This window comes from Streptopelia decaocto (genome assembly GCF_964273445.1).
Source record: "Streptopelia decaocto genome assembly, chromosome: Z".
In the NCBI taxonomy this organism is placed as follows: domain Eukaryota; kingdom Metazoa; phylum Chordata; class Aves; order Columbiformes; family Columbidae; genus Streptopelia; species Streptopelia decaocto.
In genome coordinates, this window is record NC_138657.1 from 61,657,720 (window position 1) to 61,678,601 (window position 20,882).

At 41.8% G+C, this 20,882-nt stretch overlaps 1 protein-coding gene across 1 annotated transcript in view; it reads left to right on the forward strand.

The window, feature by feature from the left end:
- The first annotated feature begins 15,606 nt into the window (after positions 1-15,606).
- The window catches only part of RANBP3L (RAN binding protein 3 like), a 33,122-nt gene continuing 27,846 nt past the window's right edge, over positions 15,607-20,882 (forward strand). Inside the window, exon 1 of the mRNA XM_082074548.1 lies at positions 15,607-16,115. Within this exon, the coding sequence (XP_081930674.1) occupies positions 15,881-16,115 (235 nt within the window). The 5' untranslated portion in view covers positions 15,607-15,880. The remainder of the gene's footprint in view (positions 16,116-20,882) is intronic.

Below are 20,882 nucleotides of genomic sequence, written 5' to 3' on the forward strand. Positions count from 1 at the left end.
ATAGTCAATTGACTGGCTGAACTGCTTTAACGTAGTTGCACAATAGGGTATAACACTGGCCAGTTCTCATTTCTCACTAGTTTTACACAAGTAAATGAACTCCATCATTGTTTTCAATGAAGTTAAGTCCAGTTACAGGGAAGCAAAGGGGCAGGGAGGGAGGGGGTGGGAACCACAGTTACATGTTTTACAATGCTGTCTTTTTATTTATCCTCAGTAACTGTGTTTTTTATTATTTGCATTTCTCTGGCAACTTATCTCCAGCCATACTGAGGAACTCTGCAATGACTCTTAATGAATTAAACTATTCTGGACTATAGTGAAATCTGACAACATCCACTATTCTTATTATTATCTCAGTTTAACCAAAAAGGAAATGGATAAAACATCTGGGATGAGAAGAGACAAAACTACTTGCCTTTCCATGCTGAACTTGTTCTGCTTCATTTCCTCTCAAAAGAATATAAATGCTTCTCTCTTTCTCCCTGATTTTCTTTTCACTTGCTGATATGTTACACAAAATCCCAAACAAATTCTCAATCCCCACATTTGCCATCAGTCCCGGTGACTCACTTCAGGCTTCCAGAATTTGTATTCTCTCTAACCTTGAACAGCAGCTTTTGCTTCCAGCCCTCGCTTTGTGTATTATCCTCCTTGGCAATCTGATTTTCCTGGAATAAAGGATAACAAAAAGCCACCATTTGCAACTTAGTTCCTGTTTGTGTTTTTCTAATGATGAAAAACTCACCTGATAAGTTCACAGCTTCCACTGTAGCAATGTTAATTATAGTAATTTTAATATACTGTACGGCAAACTACCACATAAAAACATATTCATGCAGAGCTACTTCATTTAGGGTCTTGTTTACTCTAAAACACTATGAACTGCCAACTGTGAGTTGTTAGCTACTTGGTCAACTATGAACAAAGTAATATAAAGATGTTGACACTAAAACCAAAATGAAAATAAATTGATGGGGAGATTATATCAGCACAGTAGCTTTTGTGGGACTTGATGATGTTTCTCTGCTCAGTAAAAGTTTATCCAGAGCAGCAAAATCAGACTTGCGACCTCTCTGTGTTGGCAAGGTCCACTAGCCACTGCAGGATGTGCACAGTGACCTTTCTCTCCTTTGTGCTGAACATTAAGAAACCCTTCAGAGACAGGCAGAGCAGCTGGACTTAAAAGTTGCCACTCCTGTGGTAGCCCTGGCACTTGCTTGTTGGGGTCTGCAAAGGAGGGAAGACCTCTTGTGTTTAGTGCCTGCTGATGTGGTACAGCACTGACTGAAATTCAGTTTCCCCTTTCTGGGACCTGCCTGTTTGTTCACTGTATGCACTGCCATAGCATACAATGCTGTCTGGCTGTTGCACGTCCTCTGGTGAGATCTGGAGCCTTCAAAGGGCAGTTGATGGCTCTTTAGCACCTTCTGTGCCCCACTGTGCCTGTCCCCACATACACACCCAGAGGGTGGTACCAAGGTGCTGTCAGTCACATCCTCCCCTGCACCAGGGTAGGGTGACTTCACCTCCACCAGCTGAGGGGCAAGGGGGACGGGACCCTCGGTCGATTGACAGGGCCCTCAACCGGACCCTGAGTCAATTGACAGGGCCTTCAACAAAAGAGGTGCCAAGAGTGGCTGAAAAGCTTCTGGACAATTTATAATGACCACAGCCAGATCTGACCAGGCTATAAAATAGGGTCCCCACTGAAGAACCACTTTGAGTGGTCTTCTCGGAGCAGCAGGTCTGTGAACTGGAGCCCGCCCCTTAGACTGGGACACCGTCTAAGGAAATTTCCTGGGGTTGAGTGCACCTCACCTCCTTGTTTGGTGAGTGGTTGTCTTTCTCTGCTGGTTATATCCTTGAGCGAGCCCTTACCTAACCCAGGCGAGTGATTATTTCTTCTGTGTACCCTCAACTGAGAAACCTCTGGTTTTGTTGCTTGTGATTGAATCCGTGCACGCTGTGGAGTCTCATTATTTTTATGTGGTCATACCCCAATAATCTCCTCAACTGGTATCTGAATCTGTGTTCAACTGTTGTCGAGCACTAAATAATTTGTACAAACCCCGTTTCTAGCCGGTTTATTTGTTATACTTTTCTGACTAGAATAAAGTCTGGTTTGGAACTTGTTTTTTGCCTAAATTGACTTTTGGGGTGCCTCTCTGACAAATGCACTCTTGAAATTACCCCCAAAAGGGAAGCAAATGGAGGGATATAATTATTTATCAGTTACTATGTGTGAAATACTACACTTCCATTCCACAGGGCTTGTCCACGCTGTTTTTAGAATTTCACTTGACTTAGGCTTAAGCAGATCACATTTTACTTTGAGTATCAGCTTTTTTTTAATACCCAGATTTTGAAACGTGGAATTCGATTTGGTCAAGGGCACTATATATTTTTGGCTGGATCGTATTCAAGCTTGACTTAATTGCACTGTTACAAAGGGACCTTATGGCTTATTCCTTTTCCACTACATGAGTAAATGAGGACTGAGTTGAAGAATACATCTGCCTACTTATCATGGGAGCAGTACTACCTATAGCATATTTGAATAACTGAAGTAATACAACTCTTGTACTCAGAAGAGGACTAAGGAATTTCCTCTGAATGTTTTAAGAAGCAAAAGAAGTGAGAAGAGATTGTTCTGCATCTGCTAAAAACTAAGGAGCCCTGACAGCTGGAGCAGCTTTTGCTATTCATTGACTTACAGAATAATAGGTTATATTGCTAAAAGGGGTCATCCTGAACATTTCATGATCTTTTGCATAGCACAGGGAAAGAATTTAACTTATTCTTGCCCTGTGATTCAGGAAGTCGCTTTGTATTTGCAAAGCACCAAAAAAAAAAGCAAATAAAAATGCAGTACTATGACACCACAAAACAATTGAATTATTCTTATAGTTCAGTCATTTAATGTGCAAAGAAACAGAAAACAACTGATAATAAAAGCTAGTTTTGCCTGAAGTCTGAAGTAATCATCAAAAGTCTCTGTTCTACTGCATGATAATCTGCTGACGGCTCTTGGCAGCCAAGTTGTAATATGGAAACCCTCCCAGGACCACAGAGGGCACTATTCTATCCTTGTTCCAAAATATACGATGGGTGCAATGGTCTTTATATTGATCACTGTGGTTCTCTTCGGGAATTGCTCCTCTGACATAACAAAGTGGTGAAATATATTTTTTTCTGTCAAATTAATCCATTTGATCTTGTCCTACTCTGCATATTCTTGTCCTTAAGATTCATTTTCAAGGCATAATTATATTAGTAGGATAGCCACACCCACCATTAATCAGCATTATTTTATTTGAAGCTAAATGAAACCTTGTTGACCCTTAGCATTTACTCAAACGGGTACGTATAATTCTAAGACACTCATCTAACTCAGGCATGCAGCTGCCTTTCTCATTCCTCTTGAATTCTTTCAGTCAGCTCAGGAAACAATTTTTTTCTAGCAGTAGGTTATATAAGTAGAAACAGAAACACTCACCGAAGCTTTAAGAAGGCATCTCCCAGTTGTGCGAAGTGTGCAAAAATACCTGAGGAAGCTTTAACCTGTAGAGGAGTAAAATATATTAATCTATGCAGAAATACGTATTCCTGCAACTGTAAAACTTCCCTACACCTCAGTTATTAAGGGCTCACTCTGTTGTTTTGCACTATGCTACAGAATACAATGCATGTAATACTCATCACCAGTATTAAAACCTCTGCAGAACACATGATCTGCCTGTGTTCTTTAGATCAGCAAACCTTAGGACAGACATTGCATTTCATTAAAAATGAAACAGTACCTTTATAATTGATTTTCAGAAGCAGTATCTGGAGATAAGGATTATCTGTGAAACTTTCCATTAGCAGCAAAATATATGACTCATATGCTTCTTACACAGTCCCCCACAATATACATCTCTCTAAACTGGAGAGATATGGATTTGACAGGTGGACCATTTGGTGGATAAGGAATTGGCTTGCAGCCCAGGATGCCGATCGTATCTTGGGCTGCATCAAAAGCAGCATGTCCAGCAGGTTGAGGGAAGTGATTCTGCCCCTCTGCTCCGCTCTGGTGAGACCCCACCTGGAGTCCTGTGTCCAGCTCTGGAGCCCTCAGCACAGGAAAGACATGGACCTGTTGGAGAGGGGCCTGAGGAGCCACAGAAATGATCAGAGGCTGGAACAGACCTGCTGTGAGGACAGGCTGAGAGAGTTGGGGTTGTTCAGCCTGGAGAAGTGAAGGCTCCAGGGAGACCTTATTGCAGCCTTGCAGTACTTAAAAGGGGCCTCTAAGAAAGATTATAGTAGAGCCTGTAGCAATAGGACAAGGGGTTATGGTTTTAAACTAAAAGAGGAGAGATTCAGGCTGGACATGAGGAAGAAATTTTTTATAATGAGGGTGGTGAAACACTGGCCCAGGTTGCCCAGAGAGGTGGTTGATGCCTCACCCCTGGAGACATTCAAGGTCAGGCTGGACGGGGCTCTGAGCAACCTGATCTAGTTGAAGTTGTCCCTGCTCATTGCAGGGGAGTTGGACTAGATGACCTTTGAAGGTCCCCTCCAACCCAAACTGTGAAGATGGAAAGTTCCACTGTTAATAAAACTGAAAGTTCATTTGCTGAGCCACTCATTTCTGATTTCCAGGATGCCTAAGGAAGGTGGATAACCTGGAATGAATACTTTATTTCAGAACACATTTTGGCTGGTTTTGGCTTTAGAAATGTACGTAGTTGAAAAAGACACATCTGAAAATAGAAGCGGTTTAATAACAAAAAGTGTGCTTTGTTTGTCATCTCATTTTCAAAGTATTAATTTTTATTACACTTACCACTGTCATCAATCAGCTAGCAGAACTTCTATTCACTTCACTCAGCTTTGGAAATGTCTTCTTGAATCTTGATAGGGTGTGGGAACTGAGGAGTGGTGATTAACAGCTTAAGTGTTCCAGGGATGTTCTAGGACACAAACACTTTAGAGTAAAAGCATTTTTGCAGTTAAGTTGATAAACAAAAAAATGCCACATTCACTCAAGATAAAGGTTGCAGAGTTCATATCATAGAATCCAGGAAAAGAAAATATGGTCTTTCTAACACCACCACTACTACAACTGATCATTACTTTCTGTTCCTGTTTCCCTGGTGAAATACATAGATTACTACCTTTGTACACCTTGTTTAATAAATTCCAAAACCCAGTTAATATAGCCACTTTTACTTACTCATGAAGCATAGATGTTGTTGTTTTTCTAACATAAACTTTACAGCCTTAAGGCTATGTTAAAATGGCTTCTACGTTCTACATCATTTTGAAGTTAAAGGCTGCCTAAGTAAAAGAGTTTGAAATTATGTGGTTAATAATGATAGTATTTAAACAGTTTAAATTATGTGTAAAAGTGCCTGTTCTGTACTAAGATCACTGAAGGAGGAGTTACAGGATTTTTCACTCTGAAGTGGTTCAGATTTTCCAGACTAGAGTAAGGGGACGTAACTGATTTGCTTTTCATAGGGAAAATTTTGTTTAATTCATTTTTTTTTAAATAGCATAGCTTGTCCAAAGACTTCATCCCTGGCCTTTAGTATTAGTGTTCCATTTGAAAATCATCTGAGAAAGTCTCCAGAAGTATTATCTGGGTGAGAAGGCACAAACCTACTGCAAACAGTGTTAAGGTATCACTTCAAGACACATTCTTCATAATATTCGTTATTAAACATAAGTGTTAAATAACTGTTAAATTTGTGAAGTTTCTGCTGCTCAAAAACAACTTGACATAAAATTCAAAACTTTATGGAGATCTCAAATATTACACAAATTACAACATAAGAATGAGACTTACATGTGGGTCTTGTAGCTCATCGCGCATCTGTATTTGATTACAGGTCTGATGGTAATGAGCCCATTTCCTATTCCAGGAGGAAAGAGAGTGCAACACAAACAGAGAAGAGAATGAAAACTCAGTGAAAGAGGAGTGTATTAAGCAGACTCAGATACCAACAGAGAACAGAATACTTGTTAACAGCAAGGCACAAACCAGATATTACTAACTAAAAGCACAGTATTTTATAATCAGTTTCAAAGACTTCTGTTCATTACTAGATTTATTAAATATTCATTTAATTTGTGTTCTAATCAGTTTTCTCTTGTTTTCCCAGATGTTTCTTCCTGATTGCTTTTCATTCTTCTAGTTCTGTCCCTGGACTAGCTCCTACAGAAGCCTTTGAGGTGGCTGTTAACATGTCTTGAGGTGAGGCAATGGAGAAGACAGAGGACTGCTTCAAGTTCTCTCTGGAAGAGCAAACAAGACAGCCCCTGCTCTCATCCTGTCCCACTTAGCACAGCAGGAGTTTTTTCTTCCATTTATCCTTCAGTTTTCTTTCAACAATTACTGGAGGCAGGTTAATTAAATCCAAGTCTGTTGTACATAGCATTAAGTAATGTTAACACTGTACTAGAATATCTATTACAGAAACACTGGAAAGTTGCCAGGGCATTGAATGGAGCTAATTCTGCCATGTGACCTAGAGCTGAACGTACAGTATTTTAATAGCAACATTGCAGCACAGTGTCCACTATCTGATTTTATACTTTGTAATGTCATGATGCTGTTAACATAACAGAAATTAATTGGATGAGGTAGTAGATGAAGAATACCAAGCAATAAATCGTTACACCTTACCGTTGCACACAAAGATATTCCAGGGATAAATTACTAACAAAAGAAATAAAATCTTAGAATAAGGTTTCTCTGTTGTAATCTACCTCATTTTATAAGAAAAATGATGGTAAGAATTTTAATGCGTATGAAAAGTAGTTATGATTCTACAAATACTTAAAACTCTTGGCTGTTATTGTATTTATGCATAATCTATAGCAAAATGTTCTAGAGACTTCAGAGAGTCAGTTCTCTAAGTGTAGACTATTCAAGATTGTAAAGATTCTCAGGATTCTCAGCCAAAGAGGACAATCTTTACAGAGAAAGTAACCTGCTAGTTTCAGAATTATTTTTAAAGAAACTTGATGCACACATTCTCCTTGTATCTGGAACTAAAATACTTTGCCTAGTGAGCTGGTTGTTCTTTGTGACATTACAATGAAGCTTCATTTACAATGAAGTTTGGAAACAAAAGACTTTGGCCTGATTTTCATTAAAAAGCCCTGGTAATATCATTGATGATGAGTTTCCTAAACTGCTTTTGAAACGTGCTTTACATAGTGAAATTTTCATGTTGAGGATGGGATCCATTCAACCTGCCTGCAGCTGGAGGACATCTACATCTGGGGCAATGACGCTTGGTTTCTTTTATAGTCTCTGCAGGCAAATTTACATCTCTATGGCATGAGTCGTCTGACCTTTTTCAAACCTCTCTCTTTAAATGACTATACATACAGTGCCACCTTTACTTATTTTTTGAGTGAGAGCTACCACAGTGGGGCTTTGGTTAGTCTTTATGTTACAGCTTATGAATGCACTGCTCCCAGTAGAGTTACTGACCCTACACTTGTGTTTGCACTTGTAAAAACGCAGAGTCTGGCAGTAAACACACTCTCTCCGGCCACTCAAACCAACACGCACTAGCCTATTGACTGCCATGCAAGTACAAATTTCCTTCTATTGCAGGACAGTACACTCTGATGGGTGAAGAGCTGGGAGGTGGTAAATATGAAATTGCCACAGAAACTCTTTTCAATATATGAAACTCAAAAGCCCTAGCTAGAAAAGCAGTTAGCAGCACAGTAATGTCGGCTCTTAGAAGCAGTGGAATTTTCTTTATCTCTGTTATTGTTATGCACAAGAATAACACATGCTGCACACACTCTCCTTTCAATATGTGTCATTCGGCTCCAAGGGGAGGTGCTCACAGGAGATTCTCACAGATGGTTTGCTGGAGGAGGAGAGTACAGAGAAAGTTAACAAAGTTTCCCTTCCCCCACTTTGCAGGCTACATCTACTGAATTGCTTTAAACAGCTTCATCTACCTTTTCATAGATGTGACTTCAACTATCTCACTTTGGAAACCTAAACAAGGTGTCTGAAGGAAGACCTTGAGACCCTAGGCTCCTTCCATAGTCAGTGCAGGGGGAGTGTCCATTCAGAGGCCATTCAGATCACAGGAATAAATCACCTTCCCTGAGGTATAATGGAGGAGTAATAATGCTCTTAATTTAGATGCCTTACTTAAGTAATCCCAGAACTGGAATGTGATTTCCTTTAGTAACTCCATGCAGTAACACCCCTCACAATTTTTGTTAACAATTCTTTTCTCTATTCCTGTTTGAAACCCAGAAATGTGAGTGTTTTGCTAGATTTTCTACTGTATTATATGCTTTGCTGGATACTTACTCAGGATGTACTCTGAAATGATAGATCAAAGTAAGCATTGTTGTCTTGCAAATTATCATGAGTGATTTAAAATAAAGGTCCAAATATTTAGACTTCAATCATAAAATTAGGCTCTGGAGTAAAAGTTAATAGTACATCTCTGTTTAAATTAATGGTATGGCCCTTGTATATTTTCAAATAAAATTTTGCAAGACTTTTGATTTAGTACTGTATTGTGTCTTGATTAAAATGTTGTATTGTACAATATAAATAGAGCATATGTATACTGAATTAAAAATTGGCTGGTGTTGCTCAAAAAGTAGCAGTCTATAGGGAATGACCAGTGAACATCTGTGGGGTTTTCCAGAGACTGGAAGCCTGCAGCTATTATACATTTACATCAACAGTGTATGGATGGAACAATGATTTTGGAGGGTTTTGTCTAGATGGCTTTGTAACTCAGGCCTATTTCATGAAAGAATGTTTTAAAATGGCAAAATATAAAGTTAAAGTCTAGTAGTGGGAATATGCACATCTGCAGAGAGTGGGAAAATGTATAGTGAAGAGCCCTAACCCTGGAAGGACCAGAGGTCATACAGGGTGCACTGGCAATCTGCTTTTAAAGCAGTCCTGCTCTCCTGCTCTGCGTGTCCAGAGGATATGCTGGAGGAAGTTACAGATACACTGGAGAAAGTTCAGCACAAGACCATGGAGGTGATCAGGGCCCTGGAGCACTTGCCCTTTGAGGAGGGGCTGAAGGATCTGAGCTTGTTCAGCCTGGAGAATCAGCTTCAAGGTGATCTTGTAGCAGTCTTCCGAAACCTTTGAGGATGGAGCCAGATTCTTTACTGAGGTGCACTGCAACAGAACAAGACAGAGTGGTCATAAATTGAAATGGGAGAGTATCTTACTCAGCGTAAAGAAAAAGAACAGGTTGTCCAGAGAAGTTGTGGAATCTCTGTTCATGGAGGTTTTTAAGACTCAACTGAATAAAGACCTGAGGAGTCTGGTCTGATTTCAGTTTCCATCCTGTTTTGAGCAGGAGGTTGGACTAGATGATTTCCTGAGGTCCTTTCTAATCTGAAACATTCTGCTATTCTGTGATTTTGATACATAATATTTGATGTGGAAAACCAAAACAAAATAAAAAAATATAAAGCCAATTATTCAAAAACAACAAAAAAAAATTACTCATATTGACATATATATAGTTTCAGTTCTTTAGTGCAAAATATGTATTACAAATAGATTCAGAAGTGCGTATATTCCTTTCACAAATAAGTACACAAGAAGCACTGCACATGCACATTCACACAGACATACATCTTTGGAAAATGTGCCCTTTCAATAGAGTGCATTCTCCCAAATCTTACATAGTACTACTAGCAAGAACGGATTTTATTTTTATAATGTCTTTCATTTTTGGACTTAAAAGTCCTTGGACGATGATATAACAAACATAGAGTTAATTCTGAACCGCCTGTTGTCTCTTAGTTTTTAATAAGTTTGATTTGGCAGCTCTGGGCATAAAAAATAGATGCATATGTCATCAATGAGCAACGTGTCTCGGAAGTCAGTTCATTTTCCTGAGCTGTTGGTTAGCAGAACACCACATGGCCCCAAACTGTTAAAAATACTTTTGTTTTGCGCTGCATGTTTGTTCTGAAATACCATAGTGGAAACGTAAGTAGCAACTTACTGCCAAATACATCCCTCTCTAGTTTCAACAGTCTTCACCAAGCTTTGCACCTCCTCCTAATTCGGTGTCAGGCAGCCATGCTGGGTGACCCAGCAGGGCTCAAAGCTTTTTCCTTTTCCTTCTGTGTAACTGTGCCCAAGTTAGGAGCTAGATCTCACTTACCCGCCCTGAGGCTGCCATAAACATCCAAGCACTAGTTCTCCCCGTCTGCGTAAGCAGCAACTAGAGCTCGCAGCAACTCATGCTCTCTTACCACCTTCGTGCCTCCTTCACATTCGAAGACCATGTGTTTTGCAGCCCCAGCTCTCGCTGCCTTTGTCTTTGGGACAGGTGGAAGGACAACATGCCATGAGTACTCACAGCGTAACTGGCACACACTCAGTTACCTCACTGAGCTCCCAGCTGTTTGGCTGTTCTGCCACACAACTGCAAGCAGGCAGGCCAAAAATTCTGACACACAGACCCCTCTCAAATGCATCACTGGAAGCGATCTGAGAAAAGAAATGTGGGAAGGGGTTAAAAATCAATAAAATGTGCCACTGCACTAGGCCAAATGGAGCAGAGTGTGAACTGCGTTATGGGAAATCAGTAAAGGACAATGACAAAAGCACTAAGAAAGCTGCTTTGTAAAGTATTTATTCATTGAAACTAGATGTCGGCTGTTATAAAAATCTCCTGTTCATTCTTTTGTTGTTTAGATGTGAAGAACAGAAATGTCGCAGCTGCAGGGTGCCATTATAGACTGTATTTGTTCATGAGGGTGGGGAGCAAGGTGACAGATATCATATGAATGATATAATCTCCTAAAAATTAAATAAATTGAGAGTGCTTTGAGCATGGGATAGGTGCCTTTTGGTCAAGTGATTAATATACCTGAAAATGTAAAATGACTGTATTGTGCTTGCTTTATTCATGTTAAGTAAGGAATTATCTGAGATTATATTTGGATAAGTAGGAGTCATGTGAGTGCATCATGCTGACATTAACAAAATCTGTGCTATCCTTGGAGAAAGGAACAGATCTACAAGGGAGCGTGCCAGCGCTGCCAATGACAGCAGGACACATGCAGGCATTTTCAGGGCTTTAACTGAACACTAATTGCAAACATTTGGTTTTGTTTGTTATAACCGAGCATTCACAAAAATGTTAGACTCAAAATTAGATTATAATGTTTTTGGTCTAGAGTTCATAGTTACTTGGTGTATAAAAGAACCTTGTAGAAGCTTGAAGAAATAAGGAATTTATCTTGTGACCTAGCTAAGACTATAGCACAGCTAACTTCTCTGCTTTTTACTTTTCTCTCAGTCCAAAATTAATTTCACAAGGATATGATGAAAAACTACTTATGGAGAAGCTAACTGTTGGTTAATTTACATTTTCATGTGTGAAATATGTGTGCTTTTTCACTTCCAAACAAATTATTTTGACTTTTTTTTACTTTTAGTTTACAGTTTCAAATGATGTTTTGCACTCGCTTGGCTGTCACAGTGAATTAAAGATTTTATTATTTGAAGGAGTTCTGCAAGGAAAATGAATACAGGATTAACACGAGGATGTGAGAATGGTGATGCCAGATTGGACCACAGCATCCTGTCTCCAGCAGTGTCCAGCAATGGACGCTGAAGCTGAGAACAGGACAAGCCAATGTGATGCTTCCTCAGAATATTCACTCCTTCTCCAGCAGCTGTAGTTAGTAACATCTAATGATCCCAAAAGAATTCTATACAATATATCACATGGATTGTTTTGGCTGTCTGGAGCTTAATGATGAGAAAAGGGTTGAGTGTTTGTTGGTAAGAATCAGCGGAAAGGCCAACAAGGCAGATATCATGGTGGCAGTCTGTTACAGACCACCCAACCAGGATGCAGAGGCAGATTAAATATTCTACAGGCAGCTGGGAGAAGTGTCACGATCACTAGCCCTTTTCTTGTGGGGGACTTCAGCTAACCAGAGGTCTGTTGGAAATACAACAGAGTGGAGAGGAAAAGGCCAAGAAGTTTCTGGAGTATGTGGAAAAGAACTTCCTGATATAGCTGGTGACGGAGCCAATGAGGGGAGGTGACCCATAGACCTGTGAAGGACTTGTGAGTGATGTGATGGTTGGAGGCCATCTTGGGCCCAGCCATCATTAAACTGATAGAGTTTTCTTCTCGAACTAGTCAGGAGGGGCCTTAGTAGAACTGCTACCTTGGACTTCTGGATGGCAGTATTTGGCCTGTTTAGAGCCTGGGTTGACCAAGTCCCTTGGGAGGAAGGGCAAAGGAGTCCAGGAAGACTGGACATTCTTCAAGAAGGAAACCTTTAAGGTGTAGGAGCAGTCTGTCCCCATGTGCCAAAAGATAAGCTGGCAGGGAAGAAGACTGGCCTGTCTGAATAGAGAGCTTCATCTGGACTCAAGAAAAAAAGAGAGTTTATGACCTTTGGAAGAGGAAGCAGGGAACGCAGGAGGACTACAAGAACGTCAGAAGGTTATTGAGGGAGAAAATAAGAGGGACCGAAGCCTGACTAAAGTTGAGCCTGGCTACTGCTCTAAAAGAGAAAAACCCCTGCTTCTGTAAATACATCAGCAACAAGAGGAAGGCTACGGAGAATTTCCATCATTTATTGGGTGCAGGGAGAAACACAACAACAAAGGGTACTGAAAAGGCTGAGATACTTATTGCCTTCTTTGCCTCAGTCTTTAATAGTCAGATGAGTTGTGTTCTGGGTACCCAGCCCCCTGAGGCGAGAGAATGGGACATGTAGAAAAATGAAGCCCCCATGGCCTGCTACACCACTTGCACACTCACAAGTCTATGGAGCCAGATAGGATCCATCCAAGGGTGCCTAGGGAGCTGGTGTAAGTGCACACCAAGGCACTTTCCAACATTTATCAGCAGTCCTGGCTAACCAAGGAAGCCCCAGTCGACTGGAAGTTGGCAAACGTGACACCCATCTAGAAGAAGGGCCAGAAGAATCATCTGGGGAACTACAGGCCTGCCAGTCTGACCTTGTGCTGGGGAGCGTTATGAAGGAGATCATCCCAAGTGCTGTCACATTGCACATACAGGACAACCAGGTGATCAGGCCCAGTCAGCATGGGTTTATGATAGGCAGGTCCTGTTTGACCAACCCAACCTCCTTCTATGACAAGGTAACCCACTTAATGGATGAGGGAAAGGCTCTGGATTTTGTGTACGTACCTCCAGTAAGGCCTTTGACACTGTTTCCCACAGCATTCATCTGCAGAAACTAGCAGCTCATGGCCTGGATGGATAAAGAACTGGCCAGATGGATGGGCCCAGAGAGTTGTAGTGAATGAAGTCAAATCCAGCTGGCAGCTGGTCACGAGTGGTGTTGCCCAGGGCTCAGTATTGGGGCCAGTTCTGTTTAATCTCTTTATCAATGATCTATATGAGAGGATCGAGTGTACCCTCAGTAAGTTTGCAGACAACACCAAGTCAGGTGCGAGTGCTGATCTGCTTGATGGTAGGAAGGGTCTACAGAGGGATCTGGGCTGAGGCCAACTGTATGAGTTTCAACAAAGCCAACTGCCAGGTCCTGCACTGAGGTCGCAACAACCCCAGGCAGCGCTACAGGCTCGCGGAAGAGTGGCTGGAAAGCTGCCTGGAGGAAAAGGACCTGGGGGTGTTGATTGACAGTGGCTGAACATGAGCCAGCAGTGTGCCCAGGTGGCAAAAAAAGCCAACAGCATCCTGGTTTGTATCAGAACTGGCGTGGGCAGCAGGACCAGGGCAGTGATCTTCCCCCTGTACTTGGCACTGGTGAGGCCCCACCTTGAATCCTGTGTTCACTTTTGGGCCCCTCATCACAGGAAAGACATTGAGGTGCTGGAGAGAGTTCAGAGAAGGGCAATGAGGCTGGTGAGGGGTCTGGAGCACAAGTCTGATGAGGAGCAGCTGAGGGAACTGGGGCTGTTCAGCCTGGAGAAAAGGAGGCTGAGACCTTATCACTGTCTACAACTACCTGAGAGAAGGTTGTAATATGGAGGGTGTTGGTCTCTTCTCCCAAGTAGCAAGTGATAGGACAAGAGGAAATGGCCTCATGTTGTGCCAGGGAAGGCTTAGATTGGATATCTGGAAAAAAAAATTAACGGAAAGGGTTGTCAGGCATTGGAACAGGATGCTCAGGAAAGTGGTGGAGTCCCTGGAGGTGTTTAAAAGATGCATAGATGAGGTTCTTAGGGACATGGTTTAGTGGTGGACTTGGCAGTGTTAATGGTTCGACTTGATAGTCTTGAAGTTATTTTCCAATCTAAATGATTCTGTGATTCTACTGCAGTAGGGATAAAACAGCACACTTCAGGATTTATGCCTACACAGACTGAGGGAAAATTACTCAACATCTGCCTGCTCTTGGACTTCTTGAAGCTTTTTATGTGCAAAATCTGTCACTGGCTGTGGTGAAACTAGATTAGACTGGATGTATGGTTCTCATGAACTTTTAGCAAATTGCTACCTTTTTGGTTTGAACTAATTGGATTAGAGGCAGTTCAACAACAGGCTTGCAATATAATGGCCTGAAATCGCTCGCACGTGAACTGAAGAATTTTGGACTGTTATCATTTGAGTGAACAACAGGAGACACGGGCCTGGCTTGTTGCGCACTGCACTTGCTACGCAGTGCATGCGGAAGGAGAGGACCATAACAGCTTTTTCTTGGTGACACTACATTTTGTTCATGTCAGCCTGCTTTGCTTGATGTTTTGTCTTCTACTTGAAAATAAAAATCAATACCAAGTGCAGTATAAATGGTGCTAGGCAAAACCTACAATTCCTTTAGAGAGGAGAACATAGGTCCTTCGTGATGAAACCACCGATTAGGGCAGCAGCACCGGAGCTTTCAAAGGGGTCGGCTTTACTGAGTGCACTTCTATGCCGTGCCGTGTGTCGGGCGGCCGGACAACGGCGCAGGTGGTGGGGCTGGCACAGAGACGCGTTGACGGGCAACGCGGCGGTGGCTCCTGCTGCTCGCTCCCCGCAGGCCGCTGTGCCCCGGGCCCGGCTCCGGCCCGCGCCGTCACCAGCACCGGAGGCAGCTGCCGGCCCTCAGCCGGCCTTGCCCGGGCTGGGGGCGGTGGTGGACGACAGCGTTCAGCCCTCACAACCTGCCGAAAGCCTCGAAGGGTCCGTTCCCTCAGTGCCACCGCGCAGCGGGTGGGACCCCGGCGGCCTGAGGAGCGGCAGGGAGCAGCCAGACACCGTCGGCGGAGAGGAGCCGCGCCAGCCCCGGCAGTGCTTTCCCTGCGCCGCCACGGCAGCCAGCCCCGCCCTGCCCGCTGCCTCAGCCGCCGGCCGGCACTAACAGCCCCGCCAGCCGCGGCAGCAGCCAGCCTGCCCCCGTGGACCCTCACGCCCCGACCCACAGAGGGGTTCCCGGGCGGGCCCACCCCTCCCCGCCCGGCACACGGCGCTGCGCCCACCCGCGAGTGAACCCCCCGCGTTCTGCCTGCCCTTGCCGGTGAATACCACGCAAGCCACTCCGACCGCTTCTCCGACCGCCCTCTTATGTTAATCTTCCCGGCTTTACATATCCCCTCCCAGCGGCCGGCCCCGCCAAGAGCTTTCCCCGGGCTGTCACCGCAGCGCCGGGCGCTCTCACTCCCCGCTGCAGCGCGGCCCGCCGGGCGCTGTCCCGCGGCGGCCCCGGCCGTTGGCGGCGGTCCCGGCCGTTGGCGGCGGTTACGGCGCGGCCGTTACCGTTCGGGGGCAGCCGCGAGGGCTGCTCGTTCCTGGGCCTCGCCTGCCCTGTTTTGAAGGCGGGGGGATGGCCTAGGGAGCAGCTGATAAGGCTATATCTCAAGTTTGAGACCCAACTACGGCTATTATACATACATATATGCACATCTGAGCGCCTCATAATGAGAAACCAGCCAGTTCCCGCTTGTGAAGGGTATACAGGTATACCGCATTCCTGTGCAGGTGATGACTTCTCAGTCAAAGCTGGGCACAGTGCGAAGGCTAAGCCTGACCTTCCTGAAAGAAGAGACTGGCCCAGTGACCCCTGGGCTCTACACCGAGCTGCTCGCCTCCAAGAACAGAATGCCCATGGGCCTTGTAACGGCAAGTTAAATCTCAAGGAGGAATGCTGTACAGGTAGGTTTTGTTGGCTAATACATTTTGCATGTCTCCTCTGTTCCCCCTGCAAGGAAGTGTGTGGGGAAATGGGATGAAAACAAAGAATGCACACAGTTGGTAACAGCACTGGGGGTGATGCAGAACAAGAGCTTGGCTGGCTGAGTTTCTCATTGCAAGCTTTTAGTAGCAATGTGTCGGGAATCTCCAATTTGTATTTTAGCTGAAGAAAAGACATTACCAGATAATGTATATTTGGGGGTTTAGTTGTAGAGCATCCCAAAGTGGTCTCTCTGTGTTTATTAGCCTGTTGACTTCCCTGTCATTTAAACTTTCTGCAGGTTTCCAAAATGTGTGGCCTGACAGCAGGCAGAGACAACACGGGTGTTCCTGCCCTGCCCCGCGCAGCTGGCACTGAGTGCAAAACTGGCTCAGTCTAGCTCCTCAGAGAGATGCCTGACTACAGGGGTGGACAGCAAAATCCTTTATCATCTGGGTAGCGAGAAGGGCTAACAACTGCAAATTATTTACATGAGATTGTAATAGTAATGTTTTTTAAGAGCATGCTAATATTAAGGACATTTTGCAGATGATGCCATCAACCATTTCTTGCCATGCAGGTTGATGAGCGAACCCAAAACAGCAAGAGGAAGCATGCACTTTCAAGGTCTAAACCTGACGCTGTGACAGATATAGTTTGGAGTGCCCAAAGTTAATTTATTGGTCAACCAGCCTTTCAGTTTGTGCTTAGTGTTGAGCACATATAGTCTAATTTACTTCCATGGCTAAAATTCAACCATGTATGAGTGTTGTTGGATCACAGTCTGATCACTTGTATAGTTCCATTTCTGCACAAAAAACTGAAGTGTTTCTTCTATGCTACTTCTTAGAGATTTATGAAATGTAATATCTGTACAATGCCCTACGAATTTTATTGCACTTGCATTGAGTATTTTACAGGCTTTTATGATAGACTAAAAATGCTGAGCACTGGAAGGTTGGAAGTCTCTAGTGTTAATAAAACAATTTTTGATTCCCTATTTCAGCATAATACTGGTGGTCTAGTGACAGTTACTTCTGGCATTGCATCACTGCTAGAATTACATTGTAGTGATGAGACTCCCAAAATATTTTCTTCACTCTAATGTTTGAAATAGAGCCAACTGGGTTTCATTTCTCTTAGAAATGATGTTAAAGTATTGCCAGGACAGAGATTTTTCTGTTGTTTTAATGCCTGTTTATGTGTTGCCACATAAAGATGAGGCTATGCTCTACAGAGATGAATGGGCGGGACATATGCTGTATTTATAAACACTTCTGCAGGCTGTGAGCTTGTTCTTTTTTTTGGTTGTTTCTCCATGGATAACGATAAGTATGATAATTTGTAAATCTTATATGCTGTTATATAAATCCATCACGGAAGCTGGGAGTAGTAAATGGAATTGTTTGGGTAAAAGAACCCTCTCCACAATGATCAAGAAACGTGTTATTTAGAATGTGTGGCACTAAGAACAGTGACTGAAGAGAGGGTGAACCTGCTTCAAAAAATTAGAGCCTGATTCTGCACAGCTGTGCCTGGATCAAGAAGCCTGTTTCTCATAACTGGCCTCACTGATGACAGTGAAATTATTGGTGTGGATTATGAACTATTTATATGACAAAGAATGTAAAACATTGGCATCTAGCAGTACAGTAAAGCTGTCTAGGACAAATTCTTCCATAAGTTTTATTTTGCAATAGTCAGTTGGATTAAATATTTCCTTTCCTGAGTACAGTGAAATGGAAACTCAGTTCTTTGACCATGCACTCTCTGTTGATCCAAAGAGGGATGTGTGAAGTTATTAATCACTGCCCCAAACTCCATTTACAGGATGCTATCTGAACCCAAGACAGGAAACATACACTTCATATTTTATACAGTGTTTAAAGAGCATCCAATGCTGTGTTCAGCAATCTCTTCATGAGTCACCGAAGGACCTTCACTTCTGTAGCAAGCACAGCCATGTGGCCAAACATCTGTTGTATATGTTTAAGTTCTCTAGAAATAAAATTCTCAAGAATGTTATTTTTTGAAAATTGAAAGGCTTTGTCCAAAATTTCATCTCAATATGTTTAAAGTACTTTAATAATGCTGAAATTATTTCTTCTCATAAAACACTTCAGCGTGATTTTGGACCCATTATTTAGAACAATTCCTATTGAAGATTTTTGGAAAATCATTATTCATGAGAACTTGCTGCAAATTTATTGATTCACTGACACTTTTCAACAGAGGAATATTGTTAAAGAAAAAATTCAATTAGCTTACAAGTCTGGAAGTATGAGTAAGGTACTGAACTTGAAAATTTTTTGCCTGTATAGCAACATGCATCTCTGGTACCTCTGCATATGGAAAACTCTTCTGATAAGCGTAAGAGATTTGACCATATTAGACTTTCATGTGATTTATGACCCTGATACATTTTCCCATTTTATTTACCAGTTAAAAAAACCCACCATGTAGGTATAATGGATTTCGATGCAAACAAATTAATCAATCTGTCTCACAATGTCTTAGCAAAAAGAAAAAAAAAAGAAAAGTAAATTTACTTGGAAAATCCTGCTGTCCTGGCATTAAAACCGATCTCGATTTTTAAGGGAGTTGTTCTAGAAAGTAGTGATTATACGTCATAAGCAAAAATCAAAAGAGTGAAGGGTAATAAACATGAACCAGAAAGCAGGTTTCCAGGTCCATATTTAGAGCCTTAAATCAGTGACCTGATTTTTTTTAAAGGTGCTGAGCAGCCAGCTGTGCGCGTGAATTCCACCGGTGCTCTCAACTGCCCAGTGCTCCCACAAACAGACCTGTTAGGATCAGCAATGCAATATTCTTGAAAGCTTTTCCTGTATGTCTTAAAATTGGTCAGTTTGATTAAGTTGGGTGTCTAAAGTGCTGGTTTAGGACATCTCCATTTTGGCTTGTGTCATCTTCCTAATTTAAGTTTTGGCAGAGGAAGGTCTGGCGTATGTAGTGAGGTCACTGAGGGACCTGAGATGTTTGCTGGCAGCCTTGTTGCACTCTCGCTTGGCTGTGAACTGACTCTATTTTTATGTTGTGGAGTTCAGTGAGCATTTATAAAACAAAAGCCATGATTCTTCTGTAGGTTTGGCAAATCCTGTTCTTAGCCAGAAGATTTTTATGACACTATTCTTTCACCTCTTTTTAGATTAAAATGATCCATCTCTGGAAATACTGACAGATGTCTTTTGGTAGGAAAGAACAGAAATAATATTTAAACATGAGTCTGAAATTGGATAGCAAAGTATTTTGTTATTTTATCCTACTGCATATTTCCATTATATGTTTTTCTCTTCTGCCTGCTATTGCAGTTCTATTATCTAAGTATAGGTAGTTTTCTGTGCTTTCACAGCATATTGAGCAAAAGTCCATCATATTAGTACACAGTTTAATTCTGATGGTCCTTGAGGCAACGTGTTAATGGAGAGATGATCAGCTAGCCTAGTCAAAATAATTATTTTCTTTTTTATGGAACTATACTAATTTCTGGATCTATGCCTTCTACTTTCATGCTAGTCCATTGTTACTTTCTTTTTCTTCATATATATTGCCACAAATACCAGGCACCATATTTTATTTCAGTGTTTTTTTCAAGTAATGGCTGTAAACAGCATATATTCATAAATGGAAGAGGCAAAGCTCTCCCTTGCCTTTTTTTTTTTTTCCCCTTAATATTTTAGTAATGTAAAACTATCTCTGTGGATGTAAAAAAGTCTTTTCTACTCAACATCTGTCCCAATGACATGATCCCACTGAGCTAATTTGTCTGTGAAATAAACAAAATGGCAGTGTTATATGCAAGAATTTGGTTTTATTGCTTTACGTTATTTGGTTTGATTTCTGTGACTTGGGAACCAGCAATATAAGCTGTAACAACAGAATTTTGAAGTGTTTCTGCTTTGATTTTTGCAATTTATAGCAGTAATATACAAAGCTAGTGAAATTCACAGTATAGCATATCTCAGAGCACAGAAACTTGCTAATACTGCATCATAGCTTTATCTCTTGACAGGATAAAATTATAACCTGGTTATAAATTTCCATGTAGTAGTTTTTCTGTGTTGTGTAATGCTTACTAGGAGGTTGTGAGGGAAAGCTGGATGCAGTTAAGTTTTGTAATTCAATGATATTATTTGGAGATTGTACAATCTTCCAGAATCTTATTCTGTTTGGGAAAATAATGTTTGATTAAGAAGTATTTGGTTGGTTGGTTGGTTGGTTTGGTTTCTTTTTACCGCGTAAAGTAAAAATTGTAGTTTCTGTTTTAGAAGTAAAAGTATTCCTCTGAGGTGCAATCAGATTGCTACAAAAACCAAAGAGGTACAAGTTGCTATTTTAATTTAAGAAATTATGAGAAAAATGTAATTTTTTACAGGTCAGCTTTTGTTATTAGTGTTACATCTTTGTTGGCAGCTATGAACTACTGGGTAGGTTTTTTTCAGATTTTTGTGAAGGATTTAATTTTGTAGCTAAACCAATCTGAAATATCTGTTTGGAGGATTGGTAGTTATTTGTAAAGAATTGTATAAATTATACATAAAGTTGTGGGTATAGTAGAACCTCAGGCAAAATCCACTGGATTGGCATTAGGTCTTTAACAAAATTCTCTGTATGAAGCTGTTGAAAGAAACAAGAGAGACATGAGAATCCTGCCTCTGGTCAATGGCACTCAATTGACAAATAGAATAAAAAATGCTTATTGCCAGCTCTGTGGTGGAATATTTTAAGTA